Source organism: Larus michahellis, chromosome 1 (assembly GCF_964199755.1).
Source record: "Larus michahellis chromosome 1, bLarMic1.1, whole genome shotgun sequence".
Taxonomy (NCBI): domain Eukaryota; kingdom Metazoa; phylum Chordata; class Aves; order Charadriiformes; family Laridae; genus Larus; species Larus michahellis.
This window is the reverse complement of record NC_133896.1, coordinates 101,196,292-101,216,214: the sequence shown is the minus strand read 5'-3', so window position 1 is coordinate 101,216,214 and position 19,923 is coordinate 101,196,292. Positions and strand designations below refer to the sequence as shown.

Here is a 19,923-nt window from a genome sequence, read left to right as displayed (position 1 = left end):
AGCAATTTGATTTGGATTAATATTCTGCCAGTTTATCTGTAGGGTCCACAAAGAAGTGTTATGTAGATAGTTTTACCTTTTAAGTTATATGCTCCATTAGTAAATAATCTCTTCTTGGTACAGAAGTATGAGGAGGAAATATTTCTTGCATACAGAAAACTGCCCAAATTCATTTTCGTTGCCGTTGAAAGAAAAACTTTGTTGCACGAATTTTCCATACATTTCCTGTTTGTCTTTGAAATGTTCTTCATAAACAAACTTCTCATCAGGCACCATTTCCGATATATGCTAGCTTTTAATGTGGTCTCACTTGAAGTCTTCCATTGATTTCAGCGCTATCTTTGCATACCAAATAGCACAGGGAAGAGGCAAACAGCGCATTCTGCATGTATTACCACATCATGTGAGCGAGGTATGGAATTAATGTGGGGAAGACTGGAGCAAACATTTCAGTTTTGAAACTCTATCGCACATATAGGACAGGCTCCCAGCATTTAAAGGAGGCCTCTGATGGAATACTGTGCTACAACTGGGAAAACTATGCACAGAACTTGCCTGTAGTCTGAACTCTCCAACTATACCAGCAGACAACCAGAAACTTTTTCTAATATACTGAGAATAGAAGATTTTTTTCCATGCAATTCAAAAGGTTATTTCTCCTATATTTTCAATGTGTCTGTAAGCACAAGAAAAGACTATAAAAAATATCTATGGAGAAACACAAACGGTAAATCTCTAAAACCTTTGAATTTACCGGAAGGTTTGCAAATCCTTTTCCCCAGAAAACACACTTTAGCAGAAACGTAAGCATCACTAAGAGGAAGTTCCAGAGCCCTACTCCATACTGGGTTAGACGTGCAGAAACAAGTCTATCAAGAGATAAAGAAAAATGACTCTGGGTGGAAAGTCACCTGCTTCTTCATAGCTGAGGGAAGGTATACCCGTCCTCTATTGCTAGGTGCTTTCCTTACCTTCCACAGGGCATGATTCTATAGCAGTTTAAGTGGTTGTAAACACGTTCTGCCACAGCCCCCTCCTTTTTCCTTCCTGGCCTCTGCCAGTTTTGCTCATCTGATCCTGGGCAAACTCACTCAAGAGCTGGCAGAAAATTAACAACCTAGTGTAAAACCCACCAAATCCACAACATAAATCCTGTTCTGTTGCTTCCTCTCTTGAGGGACAAATCATGCCAACCACAAGCACTCAGCTCTGCCGGACTTTAAACTGGGACCTGGGTGCACAGACCCCGCACCTGCTCTGTAGAGCCAAGACCCCAGGTTGTCCAGTTTGTCCCTTATGTTCTATGGATAAAGAAAAGACTCTTTCTTCCCCTCTCTATTTGCTTTATAAATAATTTCCCTAAACATTATGGGTAACCCAGATGCTTTAATGCCAATTTTCAGCTTTCTACGACTCTCATAATTTACATTCATCTTGGAAAAAAAGAGCTCGGTATTGAGCCAGAATATTTTGCTAGAAAAATATTTAAGGCCTATAATGTGCTAATGTATTTTCATACCAGTGAGAAGCTTTCCCTATGTAAACACTGAGAGGAACCAGTGTAATTATAATGCTCAATAAAATCTGTTTGGGGAAAAAGCACTACAGTTGAAATGTAACAAATTACTATAAATGGATGCATAGGCTTAAACTAAAATTGCTATATTGCCTGTTTTTTGCTGTGTGGTTTGTGTTTTTTTTAAGTGAAAATTAAAAAAAAAAAATCTAAAGTTTCCAGGTCGGATGTGAAGAAACAAAAAGCCCGGACTCAGAATGAAGACTCTCTCAGTGCAACAGCATAGACAGAAATATTCATCCATATGTGAAAAGGTACGCAATAAAGAAAAAGAGGGTGAAAAAGCAGGATTTGATAGGCATTAATAAGTAGGACTTGAAGGACAAAAAACATCATGGAGGCAAAGAAACTAATCTGAACTTCTAACACCAAAAATATTTATGTACATTAGAAGGAGAAAGCACTAAAAATTAGCGAGTTATGCTGGAAAATTAATATAAAGCAAGCAACTGAAAGATGGAGGCCTTATGCCTTTAGACCAGCATAAGGCCAGACACTGAAGTAAGCTTAAAGATAGGGCACGGTCTGGGCATTTAAGAATTACAGAACTATTCCAGGCCGCTGTGCCTCACTTAAGCAAAGGCTTTATTGCAGATAAAGGTGTTTAAGAAAAACAAAACTAAATGAACCTAAGTGGAGTAAGGCAGCAGGGTACCAGATTATTCCTATGAGTTCTGAGTAGCTGCATGAGCTGCCAACACTGGAAAGACTTCTGTCAAGAAAATACATGCTTCTGTCGTGTAGTAAGCTCTTCTGACATGCAGACAAAACAGCAGAGAAAGGAAACTCGCTTGTTATAAATAACTTGGGAACTGAGGAAGTCATTCTTTAGAGTAAGTATTTATGGAAGTACAAGTAGGCATGCAATCCCCTTGGAGTAGAATAAAAGGGTCAGTTAGACCATAGTGAACTACCAGCAAGCTACCTTTGATATTGGGCAGCTAGCGGCAGTAGTACAGAGCTCTCTTCAGATCTTACATAGCCCGACTCTCGGCAAAGAGAAGAGGTGGGCAGCAAAACAGCAGATGACCTTACCAAATGGAAAATATTCATTAAGTGGAATAGCATAATTATTCGTATACAGATATTTCCTGCATGCATTGTACCTCTTCCAAGAAAAAAAAAACCAACACAGCACAAAAAGCATGTATACAAACATGAAGTTTCTTTTTATGCAACGTGTAACTACTGTTATACTTTATATATATATATATATATATGTGTTTGTCTTTAAACTTCTTTATCCATCATGTCCCTCTGAACCTGTCAATTATTAAAGGTATTTATGTTACTGTGAAGACTACCGACTATCAGCGTTTCCAGGGGAAACCTAGAACCATTGGCCTGAGCCTCATTTCACAGGCTGTGATAGTACAACGAAGTCTGAAAGAGTCCCAGCTCTCGTTTTCTCACCCAAACAGATTAAAAGCAACCACTGAAAAGCAACCATTGCTTCAATGGTTCAACCAGTTCAATGGCTGCTTTTACAGTGGTGCTGATAAAGTGTGAGTAAATACCTTAGTACCCAGCTGAAGAAACTTCATTGAGTTCACAATTCTGGGAAAGGTGAAAAAAGCAACTTGCCCTATGTGAATATAATGAATTCCTAAGTCACTTCTCTAGACTCCTCACATGTTAACCTCATTGAGGTAAGATGAAGGAATAGCAGACTAATGTGAATTTGACTATGAAGCATGACCTTCAGTGATACACCACTGTGAGCCAGCTTGTGTGTTTGAGTACATTCTAAGGCACAGCTGGAGCAGAATAATTTGCCATATATATGTTCACGAGTGAAACATAAACCGCCAGAATTTTCACTGTACGTGACGCTGCAAGAGTATCATATGCTACACAAAAGTTACATAAAGTGAATCTGTATCTGAGCCAACGAATTGAGAAAGTTAAGGTTTTTAAACAGATAGAAAAAGTAAAAAAAAAATAAAAAATACGGAACTATTCTACCTAAGTAAAGAAGAGACAGACCATCCCAGAAGGTGCAAGACAGCTTTGTATCCTAACTAGGAGTACAAAATGCAATGGCTTACAGTGCACAGTGATGGTGGTTGAGTCCATCATGCTTTTGTCGGTCAGAGAGCACTTGTATTCTCCTGTTGCATTTCGTCTCACATCTGTCATTGAGTAAGTATCTGAGCTTCTTATACCTTCTGTTTCTCCCTGTGGATGGAAACAAAACATTTATTGTATATGGGCCTGATAAAAACATTTATTTTTGTTGAGGATTTTTTTAGTATAAGGACGGTGAAATACTCCAAAATACGTATAGACACGGCATCATTGAAGTGTAGTTACCTGTTAATAATACTAAGGTTTATTTCCTGTATGACACCATAGCTTTAAAAAACACCTACGATTAAAAGCTTACTCTTTTAATTGAATGACTAACTTATTTTAACAGGACATTAAAATACAAAATTTGAAAGCTTAGCAGAAAGAAAAAGGGGAGAAAACAAAAAACTGAAACAGGCTACAAATAAGAGTGTTGCAGAAATCACAAGAGCAAAAGACCCCGTATTTCTAAATCTGTATCTGAAATGATACATTCAGTTTAGGAAAAATCATGATGTGAAGCATACTGCATTTTTAAACAGCACAAGCAAACCTTGCACTATCCACATCGTGGTATGGAACCTGTTAGGGTCTACACTACTTTACATGCAGTTATCTACAGAAACTGGTGTTTTGAATTAGCCAGCAAGCGATGCTTTCTGCCTGTCCAGTTCCCAATTTTCACCTGATTACAAATGACTGACTTAGATCCGCTTTGAAACAAGGACAGAATGAAACTTTAAGTTGTATCTCTGAATCCAGAAAGATTTATGATACCCGTAAATCTTCCAAAGAAATCACCTATTCTAGCTCTCCTTGAGCAAAAAGACTAGTATCAGGTAGCAGGGAGACTGAAGACAAGACAAACTGAGGTGGTTTAAGCTCACTCACTGTGATCGTGGAGCAAGGAGAGATACCATAAACTTTTTCCCTGGCATATAGTGAGTTCCTAGGATGGCTCACTGAATCTAAATGGCCGTTCTGAAATTAGAGGATGTCAGCTCCTAGTTTCCCTTGCTGCTCTTCAGCAATTCAAACATGCCAGGAGTCCAAAGTAGATGAGGATTATGTTCAAAGGGCGACATGCATTTTTTGAAATATTTGAAAGCATGCCACTGCTTTTGGCCTCTCTCAACATCAGCTCTGCTCACTACTGCAGTAGGAACAAAAAAAGGGATATAGAATAGGAGAGAGAAGCAGGACACGGGAAGCAGGACTAGGAATCTTAGAATACAAAGCCACATCTGTCTGCGATTTCACCAATACTAATGGTATCAAAGCCTTTATTTTTCTCAATCTGCATCTTCTACATTTGACAGATTTGTTCTACACTTTCTCCTGTGCCGTCACACTTTTCTTTTTTGTGTTATTATGCCACCAAACAATTAATTAATTAACTAATGAAAAGAAAGTGCACAAAGATTCATCTGTGAAGGTCCAAAAAAGAGCTGAATTGATTTCCTGTACTTTCACTGCTGGAACTTTGGCTGTTATGACAACAGATGAGGTGATTTAATTCAAGGTGCTAAAACCCTTTTGTCAAAACTGCTTCTTATCAAAATATCTGATGATGGGAAATGAAGCCTAGAAATGTTTAGTAGGTCCAAACCCCCAAAAACTTCATGCGGGGTGAGGGGAAGGAGAGGTTTTTTCAAAATATTTTGCCAACTCAGTTGAGGCATTCTCAGAGTCTGATATAATAGTTGATTGTCTATCTTCCGATTTAGTCACATTGAATCCATTCCTTCATTTGTTATAAAATCACGTATACACTGACATGCAGCAATGGCTGTAGGAAGGGATGATACAGAATATTTCACTAGGCAGTGACAGCAAGGCAGGACTTACCGGAATGTAAAACAGGAACTCCTGCGGAGGAGGGTTGCCATTTCCTGAGCACTTCAGAGTGATGTTATCGCCTTCTTTAATGGTACTACTTTGTGGCAACACTTGAATAGTCACCTTCTCCGTTGGATCTGTGAAAATAACGTACACATTTAATAGCTTCTGCAAAAAACCACACAGTAACACTATGCATATGATATTAATGGCCGAAGAGTATGCGATTTTATCATCAAGCAGGTGAAGGTATTTGCATGTGTAGATCTTTTTATAAAAAAAAAGTGGGTTTTTTTTTGTATTTTTGCCAATGAAGTGAGTGCAAAGAAGCCATATGATATAAAATTCATTTTTCTTCAACAAAATACCTGTAACTGAACCAGCAATGATTACAACCATGTCATGTGCTTGAAAGAAAAAAACCCTGATCAGTATGAACAGTTTCATGGTGTGATTTCATTATGAGGGATTAACTTGTCCTCTGTGAAGCTCGCTGTTTGGAGGACTGCAGCAATCAGAAAAACAACTGAAGCTCTCAACGCCTTGTGTTAGTACTAGATAATAGCCTTCTTACATTAAAAAGAAAGAAATATGAACTAAGCGACTATGTTCAGCCTATTCTATATGCTGATCACAACGGGCTTTCAGAAAGATGAATTTGGTGAATGTAATAGGACCCTTAACATAGTCAACAGAACTGTAAATGTAACACACTTCTGTCATGTTCAGTGAAGTTGAACTATAACTTACATTTCACTTTGGTAATTTTTTGAAGACAAAGACAGAGTACACTTTAGACGCTATTCTTTCTAAGTAGAAGCCTAAATTTAATTTTTCAAAAGCAAAGCGAAACGAACAAAATTAAAAGAAATAATATGGGCAGATAACCCTCACTGTTTTAATGAATTTCAGTGAATAAATAAAATTCTACCAAAGATGCCAGTCTTGCATTAAGACATAGTACAATGCACGTTATTAGACACTAAAACACTCTACACGGCAGAGAAACCCTTGCCTGACAGTTGATTTCGGGTGTTTAGCGAAGCGTGTGCTCTACAGCCCTCCCAACCCTTAAGGCATTCATCATGTCTGTCTTCTGCTATGGGATTTCTCAATAACAGGAATGGCATTCCGCTGTGGCCTCTCAATGACTGAGAGCCCTAACACAGCATCTCACTCCTCATCATAGGAGGAGGGGTACCGGGCTTCAACAAGCCACGTCCTCCGTCCTTCAGGTGCAACAGCGTCGGCTCCCTTCCACGTCCAAACAGCTTCCCTTCTCAGTACCCGCAATGCTGAAGCACAGCTTTGCCTGCTTAGGAACGGGAAGTCCAGCATGGCTGCTGGTGTGGAATACAACAGATGTGATGAAGTAGTGGGCCAGGAATCACATGCATGCCTCTTGGCGGCTGCTGGGCCAAAAACCCCAGTTTCAGGCTGTCTGGTAAGCTAGCCTGCTGCAGAAACTTGTCTCTCCTGTCAAGTTTATGTGAAGGTGACCAAACGTGAAAAAGTTATTATAAAGGACGTCTAGATATACGCTGGAAGTGCTCAGGCTTTGTCTCAAGACTGAAAAGGGATGAACTATAATGAGAAGGACTTTAATTTGGAACAGGTTTTTCCATCAGAGATGAACAGAACTGGATTAAAAACGGACACAGTTAAACAAGAATGACATTCCTGCAAACCATCAGTCTTTCCTGTAGGAATATCTTACCCTTGCATCTACTGCAATCAACCAGAAGCACATTTTTAATTTCACTCTCTAAACTGGAAAAGAAAAATAAAGTAAATATCAAAAGACTACATAATTTATTCTCTAAGCTAAACAGGTCACCCTTCTGAGGAAGGCGCAACCTGATGACAGGAAGACACAGTGCTCAATGCAATGCTGAGTGCTGCTAAGCATGAGTAATGTACTCCCCCACTTTCACTAATAAACAGGAGCAGCCTGGTGAAGGTATATATTGCCTCTCAGCGACACGCATCCCTGGCCTAGCCCATCTTAACTTGTGCTTTTGTAAACCTGAGACTTTGTACCTGCTTTCTGCAAGAGCAAAATTCTAGGAGCCAGCACGAAGAGGCAGTTATTTAGTAAATGAATGCTGCTATCCCAGACCAGCCACAGCCAGAACTGACATAATTCTGCATAATTTCAAGAAAAATACCAATGCTGGAAGCAGCATGAGTATAAAGTGTCTTTGAGTCTAATCTGTTATGTAAAGAAGTTTATCCATAACAAGACAGACGCTTAACAACAGGGCATGATTAGAAAGTTCGCCTGACAAATGTTATCTGTTTACACTGATTAATGCTGAGCAGAGCCCAACACAACTGGAGTCCAGATAATTTAGATATCTGAGATACCATCTAACCATCCAGCTCCACGAGTTCTCTTGTATTACTCGTGTTACTTTTGGTAGCTTGCTTGCTACAGCTGCAAACCAGAGCCCATGGTTAACTACTGCTAGCTGAGCTAGGTTATTAATTTCCAACTAGCACCCAGCTTGGCAGGAACTAATTCACTCTTCTTATATTAGGTTACAGTGCCTGGCTGCTTCCAGGATGTCAACTAGCTATTAAACACTTGAGTAGCAGAGACTGCACTAACCCAGAGCTAAAAACCCAGTAAAACATTTCTTCAATCCTGACTGAACAGATCTTTAAGAAAATCTTCTGCAGGCATAGTTCTAAGCATGCACTCCCCATTTCTTTATGATAAATGGGTAAGTTGCAAGGAATCTCTCACTAGATACCAGAACGAACAGCGTATTTTCTTTATGAATTTTTTCTACATGCTTTAGAGATGCAAAACATGATAGTTTTGACAGTCAATCTGAAAAAAATGACTGAAAGGAAGACTTCCATTTCTTATTCCATTTCTTAGAGTTGGAGCCTGCTATCATTTTTCATATGCATCACATTTGACTCATAAAAAATCACATTTATTGAGAAAGAAACTAATTAGGATCACTGAATCAAATTAAAAAAACAAAAACAAATCAGACATGTCATCATCGTCAACTAACATCAGTCAAGAAATCCATCTGTTGAAGCTCTGGACGTCTATTAATAAAGACTTTCAGAAATTCATTTGGAGATGCATTTGAGCAGAGTAAGGAATTGAAGTTACAGCAAATCAAAATACTCAGAAAGGAAATTGGGTAACCCCATACTCTAAAGCTAAACAAAGTTGATACTTGAGGCCTCGTCAGTACTGAAGGGGTACTGAAGGGTGTGCCTGCCTCTCATTGTTGGCTAATTAGCAGTACAATCATACTACTCGTCCCTGGAGGAAGAACTATCGTAATTAAATTGTGTCTTACTAGACCAGGATTAAAAGAGCTAGTATAGCAAACATGAAATTTTTAATACGGAGTGCATGTGATATCTGGCGCAGTGACTATTCTGCACTGCTCTACAGCCTTCTTTTTCCTTCCTAATTGCAAGTGCACCTAATATGGGCATCACAGACATCTGCAAGAGCCTCATACTCAACAACTGCAGTAGCCTAATACATGAAAGTGGTGGGGAAATGGGGACAGCAGAGCATCTCTTGGCAAGTAACAGCAACAAGTGCTTTCTGGGCATTACAGTTATGTGACATTAGTGTGAATATCTGCCATTCACAGCATGAGTTATTCATGGTCACAGATGACAGAAAAAAACCCCACTGAAATTTGGTACCCAACTTTAAAACAAAAACAAAACCTAAAAAACCTCCAGCTTTAAAGCGATGGGACTGAAATTTCTATGTTATTTCAAAGGATAATGGCTACTATCCCAGAGGTTTTCTTCTCTGTTAGTTCTACCAGTTGTCATTCTGGAGAAACAGCTGGTGAAAAGGTGCCCTTAATTTATTCTTGTTTCTCCAGGTGAAACCAAAAAGCAACTGCTCCAAGGTTTGATTTGATTTGACCAAAGTCAAAAGTGATCCCCTATCTTTCTGCTCAACAAACTTTACACATGAAGGAGAAGTAACATCATCTAGGAAGAATGTACCCTACCACTTTGTTTTGAAGGCAATGGAGCACACCTGCTGGCTGCAGAAATCCACTCTGCATTACTAATTCCCATTGTATTCACTGGATTACGGAGTTGTTACACAGAGTATACTAAGGCCCTATTAGATGTCTGGACTGTATTCTTAGATCCCATCATTCCCAAAACAGGGACTTTTCTTTTATAAGTTGAGGTATTTCCTGAAGGGTACAGAAAGATAACATCTGACTGGGCATCTTGCATATCTCCTGTTCCTCTTCATTCTTCTACGATCTGCTGCCTTCTACAGTCCTTCTGAAGTGTCATTTTACAAGACTTTGAAATGCTTCTCCCACCTCCTCTAATTGCTACTACCCTCTCTGACCTTTCCTCGCTAACTGTGTGTTTCCTTTACTCAAAGGAGAATTATGATTTCCACATTGGTCAGTAATACAGTAAGGGAGTTGCTTTAGGACTTCAGCCAGCTGGAAGTAATTATTTGCACCAATCCTGTACTACCAATATATCCAATATTCAAACGCTACATTTTAAAGGTAAAAATCAGCATCTTACAGCTGTAGAGACGCCACTATATTTTATGCAAGGTAGTTTGCCAGCATTAGCTGTTGTGCGCTGACTCTGCAAAAATGAAAAACATGTGAGTATACTAAAAATTAAACTGTGTATTTATTGCATATTTCAGGGGGCACAGAGAGTCACTCTAACCAACCACTCTAACTTCTGTTAAAGTTCTGAAAAGCCCATTTCACTGTAACTGTTTGTGGTTGCTGCTTCCCTTTTGTCAATGCAATCTTGATATTCAGTATTCCACTGTTAGACAGAAAGAAATCTCAGGTAAATGTGAAGATAACTAAAAATTACACAATGTACTTGGACCTTCTTGCTGCAAACCAGCTTTGGAGAAATGACCTTGACAGCCAGGCAGCAACGTCTCTGTAATTTTGTAAAATGTCTCTGATTTTGCTTTTCCCCCTGAGGTAGGCTTTGTGCAGCAATAGATGCTTTTTTAAAAACTTACAGTGAACATCGAAGACAACTGGTTCAGACTGTATTGTTTTCTGGCCAGATGGTCCATAATACGTCACAACGCAAGAAAACTTGGCATTTGCATCTTCCTTTGTTGGCATGTACTGAAGAGATGATGTCATGGTGAAGAGTCCAGTTGATCTGTTCGCAATCTTTTGCAAATTTATGACCACAGCTGAAAAGGAAATACTGTTTCAGTGTCACACAGACAGAATTTACAACCTTTTTCCTACATATTGTTGCCTGCTCTGTATTTGTTATTTGTTTGCAGGCTGCAAACATGCAAGCAACATGACAAATTACCCAAAAGACTGTACAGTTTTCCTCTAGTATTGCCACTGACATATACCAGGAATGTTTTATCAACAACACACTCCTAACATATTGTACATTTTAAATCAAATTAAAAAAAACCCAAACCAAACCAAACAATAGACATATAATTGCAAACTAGTGTTACAGAAAGAAGGCCTCAAAATGCTGGCAAAACCAATTTTTAGGATCACATTTATAACTAAATTTTGTAAGCATTCGCTATTTTATCGAATGGTAGAATACTGTGGTCTGATCAGCCTGTCAAAATCAAAGTTGAAAAGGAGGGTAAAAAAATTGTTCTTCCTAAATACCCTGGAAAATAAATACCTTTATAATGAGGTGATGATCTACACGGTCCAAAACACAATATTGGACAGGTGTGAAACTCAAGACTAGCTTTGCAATAGCATTAACAAAGGCAACTCTACACCCCTAACGTGGTTTTAAAGCTGGAACTGAAAGACAGAGATTTAATGGCATAGCTTGGGTGCTCTGTAAGGCCTAGAAGTTTCCTTCCAGTTTCATCTTTCCATATGAGTAGTCTTCCTCAAAGGAACAGTACATTAGAGTAAAGCAAAGTAACTCTTATAAGAACTGTTCTGCATGCATACACCTGTCTGTGCAGTAGGGACATTGGCCACTACTGAAACGTACCTTCTTCCACGGGCTGCAAAACTCTCCCATTTTTGTACCACGTAACATTGCCTTCGGGATAACTATCTCTTGCAACACACTCCCCGAGCTGCAAAACAGATAGGAATTAGTCTCTGTTTTCCTCCACTGTTTTAACATAATTTTATTTTTGCTTATGCTGCTTTGGCTAAAGATTTCCAGAAAATTCAAATGCTTAGCCCCAGCTATTTTTTAAAAAATAGGACAAATCCCATCAATGAGGCTTAGGTATGATTTGGAAGAGGGTTTGGTGGTGGGTCTAAGATCAGGATGGACCCTGTTTGCACAATCAGGCAGGGCTAATATAGCAGTGGCGAGAGAACTGCTCTGCGCTCAGCCTGGCTATGGACCACAATGTCTCACAGGCAGGTGTGCACGCATGAACATGCGCCCTCTCTGAGCCTCAGTCCATCACCTCTCTCCATCTTGACTTTAAAGGGACTTCAGGCAGCCATCAGGCACGTAACTTTGAGGGAGAATGCTGCTCTTACCATTTGTAGCTTCTCTGTTTCTAAGAAGTCTGCTTGATGTAAGATTTCTGGTTGAGAGGGTTGTTCTAAAACACAAATAGGATAAAGGTACTAGTGAAGGGAGCACAAACAGCTGTTTGAAAAACAAGAACTTACTAAAAGATACATGGACTTTGAGACTAAATAGAACAATCTGGCCTGGTCTAGTCTTACCTACCCTTTGCCATTAAAAGAAGAAAAAGTGAGATACTTCTACCTCAATATTAGCAAACGGATTAAAAAGGAAAATCCATCACATTATAATTTGTCATACCTTCCATAACAAATTCCATGCATTCTGACAACATATATTTTAGCCAGGCAGACTAGCTCAGCACCTGGGAAGAGAGAACCTGATCTGATCTATCTGATTTATATGATACGCGTGCTGGAGAAGAAACCAGTGGTACAGGAACTATAGCAACAGAAAAGCAGCTTTACTGTGGATGCTACTGTAGCTGAGCTGTCACATTATAAAGGAACAAATTCAACCTAATCATTCTTCTAATGTTTATTTTTCCTAACTGGGATTGTAACATTTAAGAAATTCAGATGATAGAGATAAGTGTAATTACTTTAACTAATTCTGAGTTAGTTATGACTCTCTTAAAAAAAATAAACTTTTTCTTCAGTGCCAGTATGTCTTCTTATTTACTTTTATTATGGTAGATGGACCTCTTAGCTTGCCAAAGTGGAGGATCTATCAGTGTTTCCATCATAAAAAACTACTTTCTAGAGACTATATAACTTGTCTGTTAAAATAGTTTGGCCTGAAGCCTGGAATGCAAATTTTTATCTCCAAAAGAGACAGTTTTCCCCACAATTTTAAAAGAAGAAGGGAACAGTGAGAGGAAAAAAAAATAACCAGTGTTCATACAGTCAAAGAAAGCCTCTACACCCTAGCTATACTGCTTAAATAAGCATACATATTATATACTTTCACAGACTGAAACATCCTTAACCATGCCAGCTTACAGACCCTTTTTCCCAAATCAATCTCCCTATAAAATAATGAGTATATGTCAGCAGTCCCAGCCCAAGGAGAACTTCACACCATCTTGCAAAATCTCTACACGCTGATGAAGTTACTAATGCACAGGTGTACTGTTCCTGCTGTCACAAAGATAGCAAGCCTACCTGTTTCCACAATAAACCATTCGCTCTGTCTGTCTGCACGTATGTGTGTGTATGCACGCGCGCGTACGTGTGTTTGTGTGCACATAAATGCACAGATATTCTTTGCTTGGAGGACTACGCCAGGATGGAACAAGAACAGCTCAAAAGGGAAATGAAAGGCGACAAAAGAAGCTATTCATTTGACATTTTCAAACATCCTCGCTTGTGGCAAAAACCAAAAACAAACAAAAGAAACAGTCAAAGCTATACACCAAAACCATCAGAATTTTTCCAAAGGGCTAATAAAGACTTTTATTTTTATTTTTTTACAGATACATGCATGTTTATGTCCCTCTTATTAGTTTTCAAGGACAAAGGTTAACCTATTTTCTGTAAGAACCTGACAAGGACAAAACATTGTCAGGTCAATTCAAGCAAATGACATTTTACAAAACCATTAACAGGCCTTCTGGTTCAAATTTTTGGGTCCCGTAAACGGGCATGCTTGGCTGCCTGTCACAGTCACCAGCTGACCAAACCACAATGCTGTCCCCCACCTCGGCTTTGCTTCCTTTCATCTCTCATCTCCCCCCCAGGACTGCTTTGAGAAGACGTACTCCATGCTTTGGATCCCCCCCCCACTCTGAGGGGAGGGGAGGACCTGACCTCCCGTTTGGTGGTCCCTCTGCGGCTCTCCCTGTTTTGAGTGCTCTGGTGACCGAGCGGGCGCTCCTGTGAAAAGTCCACCACCTGCTCCCTCAGAGCAGCCTCCAAAAGGAAACGCCTGCTGCCAGATCCCCGCAGCCGCAGCACCTGCACCCAGGTAATTCACTATAAAAGAGTCATTTGGCATTTGCTAGCTCAGCGTCTGAAGCGAGAAGAAATTTTAAACTTGGCAGCAGCAGAGCCCACTTTGGTGGGTTTGCAACTTCAGCACACTGCTTATCTCTCGGCTTAAGAGCTTGCCAGAGTACTGTGCAACTCTATATAGGCCCTATAATAGAGGGGAAAAGAGCTCACCGCCTGCAAAAGCCAAGCGTCGGTGTAGCAGGACAGCAGCTCATGTCTGCTGGGCTGCACCGCTTTGGAAGCTGGCCATTTAATTCCAGAAAAAAAGATGCTGACAGGATCCATCTGGAAAGTGGGTAGAGCTTGTTTGAGTAGTCCAGCAAGTGAGACTAGCAGGTGGTACCTGTGCAATGAGCCATTTCAGCTCGTTAGTTCTGAGTTAATCAGGTAGCACAGCTGAGGACGTGACAAGCTGCAGTGAAACCCAGCTTCAGTCGCGACTTCTGGGGTACAGCTGACTTTCAGGTACACAAGACTTTTGGTTTATGAGGGTTCGCGCTGTTGCAGCCTAGCTCCGCACCTGTGATTCAACGAGGTAGAAACTCTACTGTTTAAATAAATGAAGCTTGCAGGCTACTCCTAACTCTTTTGTAATTAAGACAAGCAAGCAAGCAATAACAAAAAATGAAACCTCCAAAACCAGACTCAAGAAAGTTAAATGCAAACAAATGTTAAGAGAACCCTAAATAAAGTTGTGAACTCAAATGAAAAACTGCAAAGGTAATTTTTTCTTGCAGTGCTATGTTTGCCATACTACATGTGTAGCATCCTCTATTCTTATCTTCCTTAGTAAATGGAAGCTTTCTCTATTAGTATTAATGCATACAATAAACCATACAAGCTGTGCTCCATGGCTGAGTTAGCATTGTGTTAATATTTAGTACAGTACACAGTAATTCAAGCAGTTAGCATTTTGTTTCACCATATACTGCCGTCTCATCTACATATTTACTGCTGTGCGGTAAGTAAACATGATAATTCTTTATCATTTTCTTTGAAGCACTGTGTTTACTATGTGTGCTCTGAGCACGCTCCTCCCTGTTGTCATTAATTCGATTGTTCTTGCAGCCCAATTGAAAGTGAAACGAGGGAAAGGAATTACTGTTGACTCCTAATCTAGCTTCAAACTCATTCATGCCACTGACAAACTTCTGCCCAGACAACACTGACCACTCCCTGACACCTTCTCCCTGAGAGAAGAGTAAAGGTGCCCTTCCAAAACATGAATTCATGTTTTTCAAGCAGAAGTGTGATCTGATGGAGACTGCCCATCCCGGCAAGCAACGCATGCCCACAACCGAGACTTACTTTGTGTAAATCTACATCTGAAGAGCAACAAAGGCCAAACAAAGCCATACAAGAACATGACGCTGAGGACGATACCCACTGCAGTCACTGGGCAGCATTTACAAACACTAACCTTAGCCTCAGTGGACCTGAGACCCTAAAAAGGAGTAACGGATGCCTCCACAAACTAAGGGAGGGTTTGAGGGATTACGTGTCTGCTCTGAACCAGCACCGGGAAGAGGTCGGGTTTGTCCATGCTCTTGTGCAAGCTCAGAGCAGGACTGTGCCTCAGAGCCCTGGGGTTTGCACTGCGGATCACCCTTGCGATTGGTTTGTAGCAATATCAAACGCGAATAAACTTTGCTGTGCTCTAAAACAGAACCGCAGACTGGTCTTCCTCCTGATAGTTCATCAGGGGGCAAAATAAGCATTTGGGGCTAGCAACTCGTTTTCCAGCCTCTTGCTTGCTCGCTCACTCACAGTTCGTACTGTTGTGTATCAGCTGCTCAGAGCTGCTTTAAACCTCTCCACTGATCTAATCCTGCAGACCGCACACAGTTAATGCTTCCCTCCTGCAGAAAAATTCACTCGAGAACAAATGGAAAATAATCAGTGCTAATTTTACATTTTTCATTTCCAAGGCCAAATGACATCATATAAGTGAGTCATTATCAAAGCCTAAAATTCTCTTTGAGACAGCACTTATCATGAATAAACTGCAAGTGCAGGCAGTCCTGTTACGTAAATGCCACCAGTAGATTACATTTTTGAAAGCTGCAGAAATTTGCTACTCTTAGTAATTTACTCAGCCAAACTTACTTTCTTGTCTTTAATCTTTCCCTTAAACAAAAGTTTCCATAATTTACAATTCAGATGCTGATGAATGTTAACAGTAGTAACAACTAGATGTACTTACTGAAAACTTTGACTATCGTTGGCTCTTCGGAAACATCATCTTCTGTAACTAGCATGCATACAAATCTCTTTTCATCACTGATTCTTGCATTCTTGATGGATAACGTATAGTTTTCTGACAGACTCAACCTGTCTTTGTAGTCTGGTACATCATCATACTGTACATTTTTTTTTGTCGATGATCTGAAGGCAATAAATACTGGAGATCCATTCGGCATTTCCTATAATAAAAGCATAAACACCTCTATTTTGCATAAACACTCATTTAGAAGTTCCTGAAGATCTGCAACTGGTACAAACCCATAATTTTAAAAAATCTGACAACTACATCAGATAGCTTTTTTCACGATTAATTTCTGCTGTACAAACAAGAAATTCAGTGTAATACGAGAGCTAGTTTAAGACTGCCACGGTACACATTAAGAATATCATCAGTAGAAATAATTTCAATCCTTTGGCTCAAGCTCAGCATAGCACAGGGCTTTCTCTGATGAAGGCTGGCGGTTCTGGCACCACCTGCCTCTGTGTGTATGAAAAAGTATTTGAAATAGAAGCATTCATGAGCTAGGCTCAAAAGCTTCAGTTTCTTTTTTTTTCATGCTTGTTTTACATATTCATATTGTTTGTCTGGGGTATTCAGACTTCATTCCAAATGCAGGATTTAATCAGGCATAACTGCCTATTTCATTCTAAATTAGTTTTTAATTTTTTTTTCTTTGTTTTTAAAGGATCCAAGAGCTTCTGGCATGCGACTATACATACAATCAAATATTGTTATTTATGCATCTCAGGATAATCTGCAAAATATCATTTTCTAGACGTCCTGCTTATATTAATAAGTATGCAGTTGCCATCCTAAAAAGGAATACAAAGTTGACAGCCTTGCACAAACCTGCCGTATCAAAAACCTGTTTTTACGAGACACAAAGTTACAGGCTGAGTTCTGCAGGATTCCATTCCCTCCCGCCCCCGAGCAGGGACAGACACTGTCTGCCTTGAAATAAAATGAGGTGAAAGGTTGACTCCATCTTTATGTTCAGTATTGTGCTGGGGGCTGGAAGAGGCTTTCGTTCCCTTTTATCCCTTGGACCTTGCAGCACTGATGCGAGTAGTGTTCGCAGCACAATACCACAGCTTGACTGCAGAGCCCACAAAAGCATGACGATGCTGTGACAAGAGATGAGTGGTGTCAGAGCCGGGCAGGGAGCAGGAGGCAACAGCTAATGCGAAGTTTAAATTCCCTGATAGTCTTTCTCCCTCTCCCACTTTTAACTCTCGGATTACCCTAGATGTGGGTATCCTGTCACACAGGAGAGGAAGCTTTGCTTTGACTTGATACACGCAAAGTTGGCTCTCAAGTGCAAACGAGCTCTTCACTCTGTAAGCCTACCCAGCGCGTGAGCACGCACCGGTAGATGCTGAAGGGAGCAACACCTGCTCCTGACACGGTGAAAGTCTCCCAGTGCTCCCAGGCTCCCAGCAGCAACCCAAACTGCTACTCCTAATGCAGCAGCGTAGAAAACAGAGTTCTTCCTTCTTCCAATGAAATAATAGTCCGACCAAAAAAACCTAAACCAACCGTCTCCCTGTAAAAAACAAGTGTTGCCATGCTGGGAGCTGCCCTGGGAGAATGGGTATCACTTTCACTTGGTTACGTGGGCTGTGTCAACAATTTCATACACTTGCAACTGGATGGGTTTTTTGCATGTTGGGTTTCATGCCCCTTTCCATTCAGAAGAAGCTATAACATCTCCATTTGCTGCCTGGTACTTGTCCGAGATGAGCAATCCAAATGCACTGGAAAGAGATAATGCATTTCTTTTTCTCCAAATAGCCTTGTATCTTCATACAGATGGATTTATATGAACCAGTTTCACTGCCCCTTTTAGGGACATGTTCTCCACAAACTTCTGACTTCATTTCCCAAAACGTGTTTGCGGAGCAGGAACTCGAGTGGATGAGGGCTGCAAAAGCTGCAGACTTCTAGGTACATGGGAAGGAGCCGGGGAGGGGATTACAAAACACCCTCAGTGGCAGACCAGTCTGCTGTAAAATAGGCCGGTAGATGCCATTTAAAAAGAGAGAGAGAACTACATAGTTTTAAATCCACTGTCAGAATAGAAATCACCTGTTATTGCTGGTAACATTTTGATTTGAGCACGAGAGGAGATTTGGATGAACTTCAGCAGGAAAGCAGGAAAACCAGTTGTCCCAACATCAGTCTGAGAAGCAGAAGGGTTTTGTTCACCTGGCACTTTTTTCCACATATGCTTCCAGGTTTCATTTGACTTTGATATGCTTATTCTTCTTTTGTCTTGGGATACTGATCACAAATAGAAGCAGCGCATCCTGTGATGTTCCTACTCCAGGCTGACCGAGACGACCAAGACAGCACCAGCATTTTTGCGGTGCGCCTCTGTTCTCTGTGCGCCAGAAACGCCAGAGTGAAACCACCAGCGACTCTACGAAGGCTGGCTCTGCCCTCTTCTTTGCTGTGCATAAAACACACTGAAGCATGAAATAGTATTGAGTGACTGTCAGATCAACCGGAGCCGGGGACAGCGCTTTCCCAGGGATGAAGCGCACCCTGCTTCAGGCAGCCTGCTTCCAAAGTATTCAAATGTACAACGATGGCTCTGTCAAGCGAGCGAGACACCACTGGGTAACATGCCAGGTCTCTAATACAGGTTGGCAGAGAACTCCCGAATAATTATTTCTCCTGAACAATGAGATTAATTCCTCAAACCTCTAATCTATGCTTGGCAGAAATTATGCAGATTGGAATCTTGCGGTCTTACAAACACGGGAATAAACGTCTTTGTATCCAAGGCAGAAATCCTATCGATTGGAGTCTTGTAATCTCACACACAAAAAATACGCATCTTCTTATACCAGTTCTAATGAAAGTAAAGATAAGATATACTTACATATTTCCATTTCCCAAACATGAGACCATCTGGTACTTCTAGACGACAAGGCATAGTAATAGTGTCTCCATATACTGCATTTACTGTGTACAATCCCAGAGCTAGAGGAGAAACAGAGGGAGAGGAAGCAATTTTAAGCGTTTTCTTGAATTCCCATATGCTAGCTAATGTCTAGTTCATAGCTACTACAAAAGCAGAGCCACCTCCTTTGCAAATAGTTATTTTCCAGCATGCAGGATTTATCCCCAGACCTCGAACAAAACATGATTCCTGACACTAAATTTGTTTACGTAAACATTATGACTTTTTCAGATCCACGTTTCCTGCTGGTGTCAATGGGAGACAAGTGGATTTCCAAACGAGACTGTATCCACTCAAGTGGATGAACACGTATACTACAATCAGTATCCACAGCTATTGTCTCAAAACTTGAAAAGGAAAATCCCTAACCCTTTATTTTCTTCAACTGAAAAACCGGCCACTTCTGGCTGGAGAGGTTATGTTGCAACACAATGTTGTGAGGAGGCCAGCAGACAAGTGATATTCTGACTGCTGCACTACATTAAAAACTTAGAAAAGGAGGAAAGATAAGAGAATGTTATTTAAATGCTGCGTTCCCTTAAACCTGGGAAACAAACTAGTCCACACATTTAGATTTGGAAAAATGAAGTGAAATGTTTCTATAAATTATTTAAGAATAGCTTTTTTGGAAACCTCAGCACAATGTTATTGTGCTAATGCATACAAATTTACAGAATAAAACTGACCCACTTATTTTCATTGTCCAAAACATGTGAACTGAACAAAAACAACAGATCCT

General features: G+C 40.3%; 1 protein-coding gene across 3 annotated transcripts in view; it reads right to left on the bottom strand.

Moving 5' to 3' along the window:
* ALCAM (activated leukocyte cell adhesion molecule) overlaps positions 1-19,923 on the bottom strand; it is a 121,209-nt gene that overhangs the window by 16,603 nt on the left and 84,683 nt on the right. For all 3 annotated transcript variants that reach the window (XM_074596485.1, XM_074596466.1, XM_074596476.1), the window contains exons 2-8: positions 19,104-19,204; positions 16,178-16,397; positions 11,992-12,056; positions 11,483-11,570; positions 10,506-10,688; positions 5,495-5,622; positions 3,625-3,754 (exon numbers count right to left, since the gene is read on the bottom strand). In XM_074596485.1, coding sequence (XP_074452586.1) covers positions 3,625-3,754; positions 5,495-5,622; positions 10,506-10,688; positions 11,483-11,570; positions 11,992-12,056; positions 16,178-16,397; positions 19,104-19,204 — 915 coding nt within the window. The remainder of the gene's footprint in view (positions 1-3,624; positions 3,755-5,494; positions 5,623-10,505; positions 10,689-11,482; positions 11,571-11,991; positions 12,057-16,177; positions 16,398-19,103; positions 19,205-19,923) is intronic.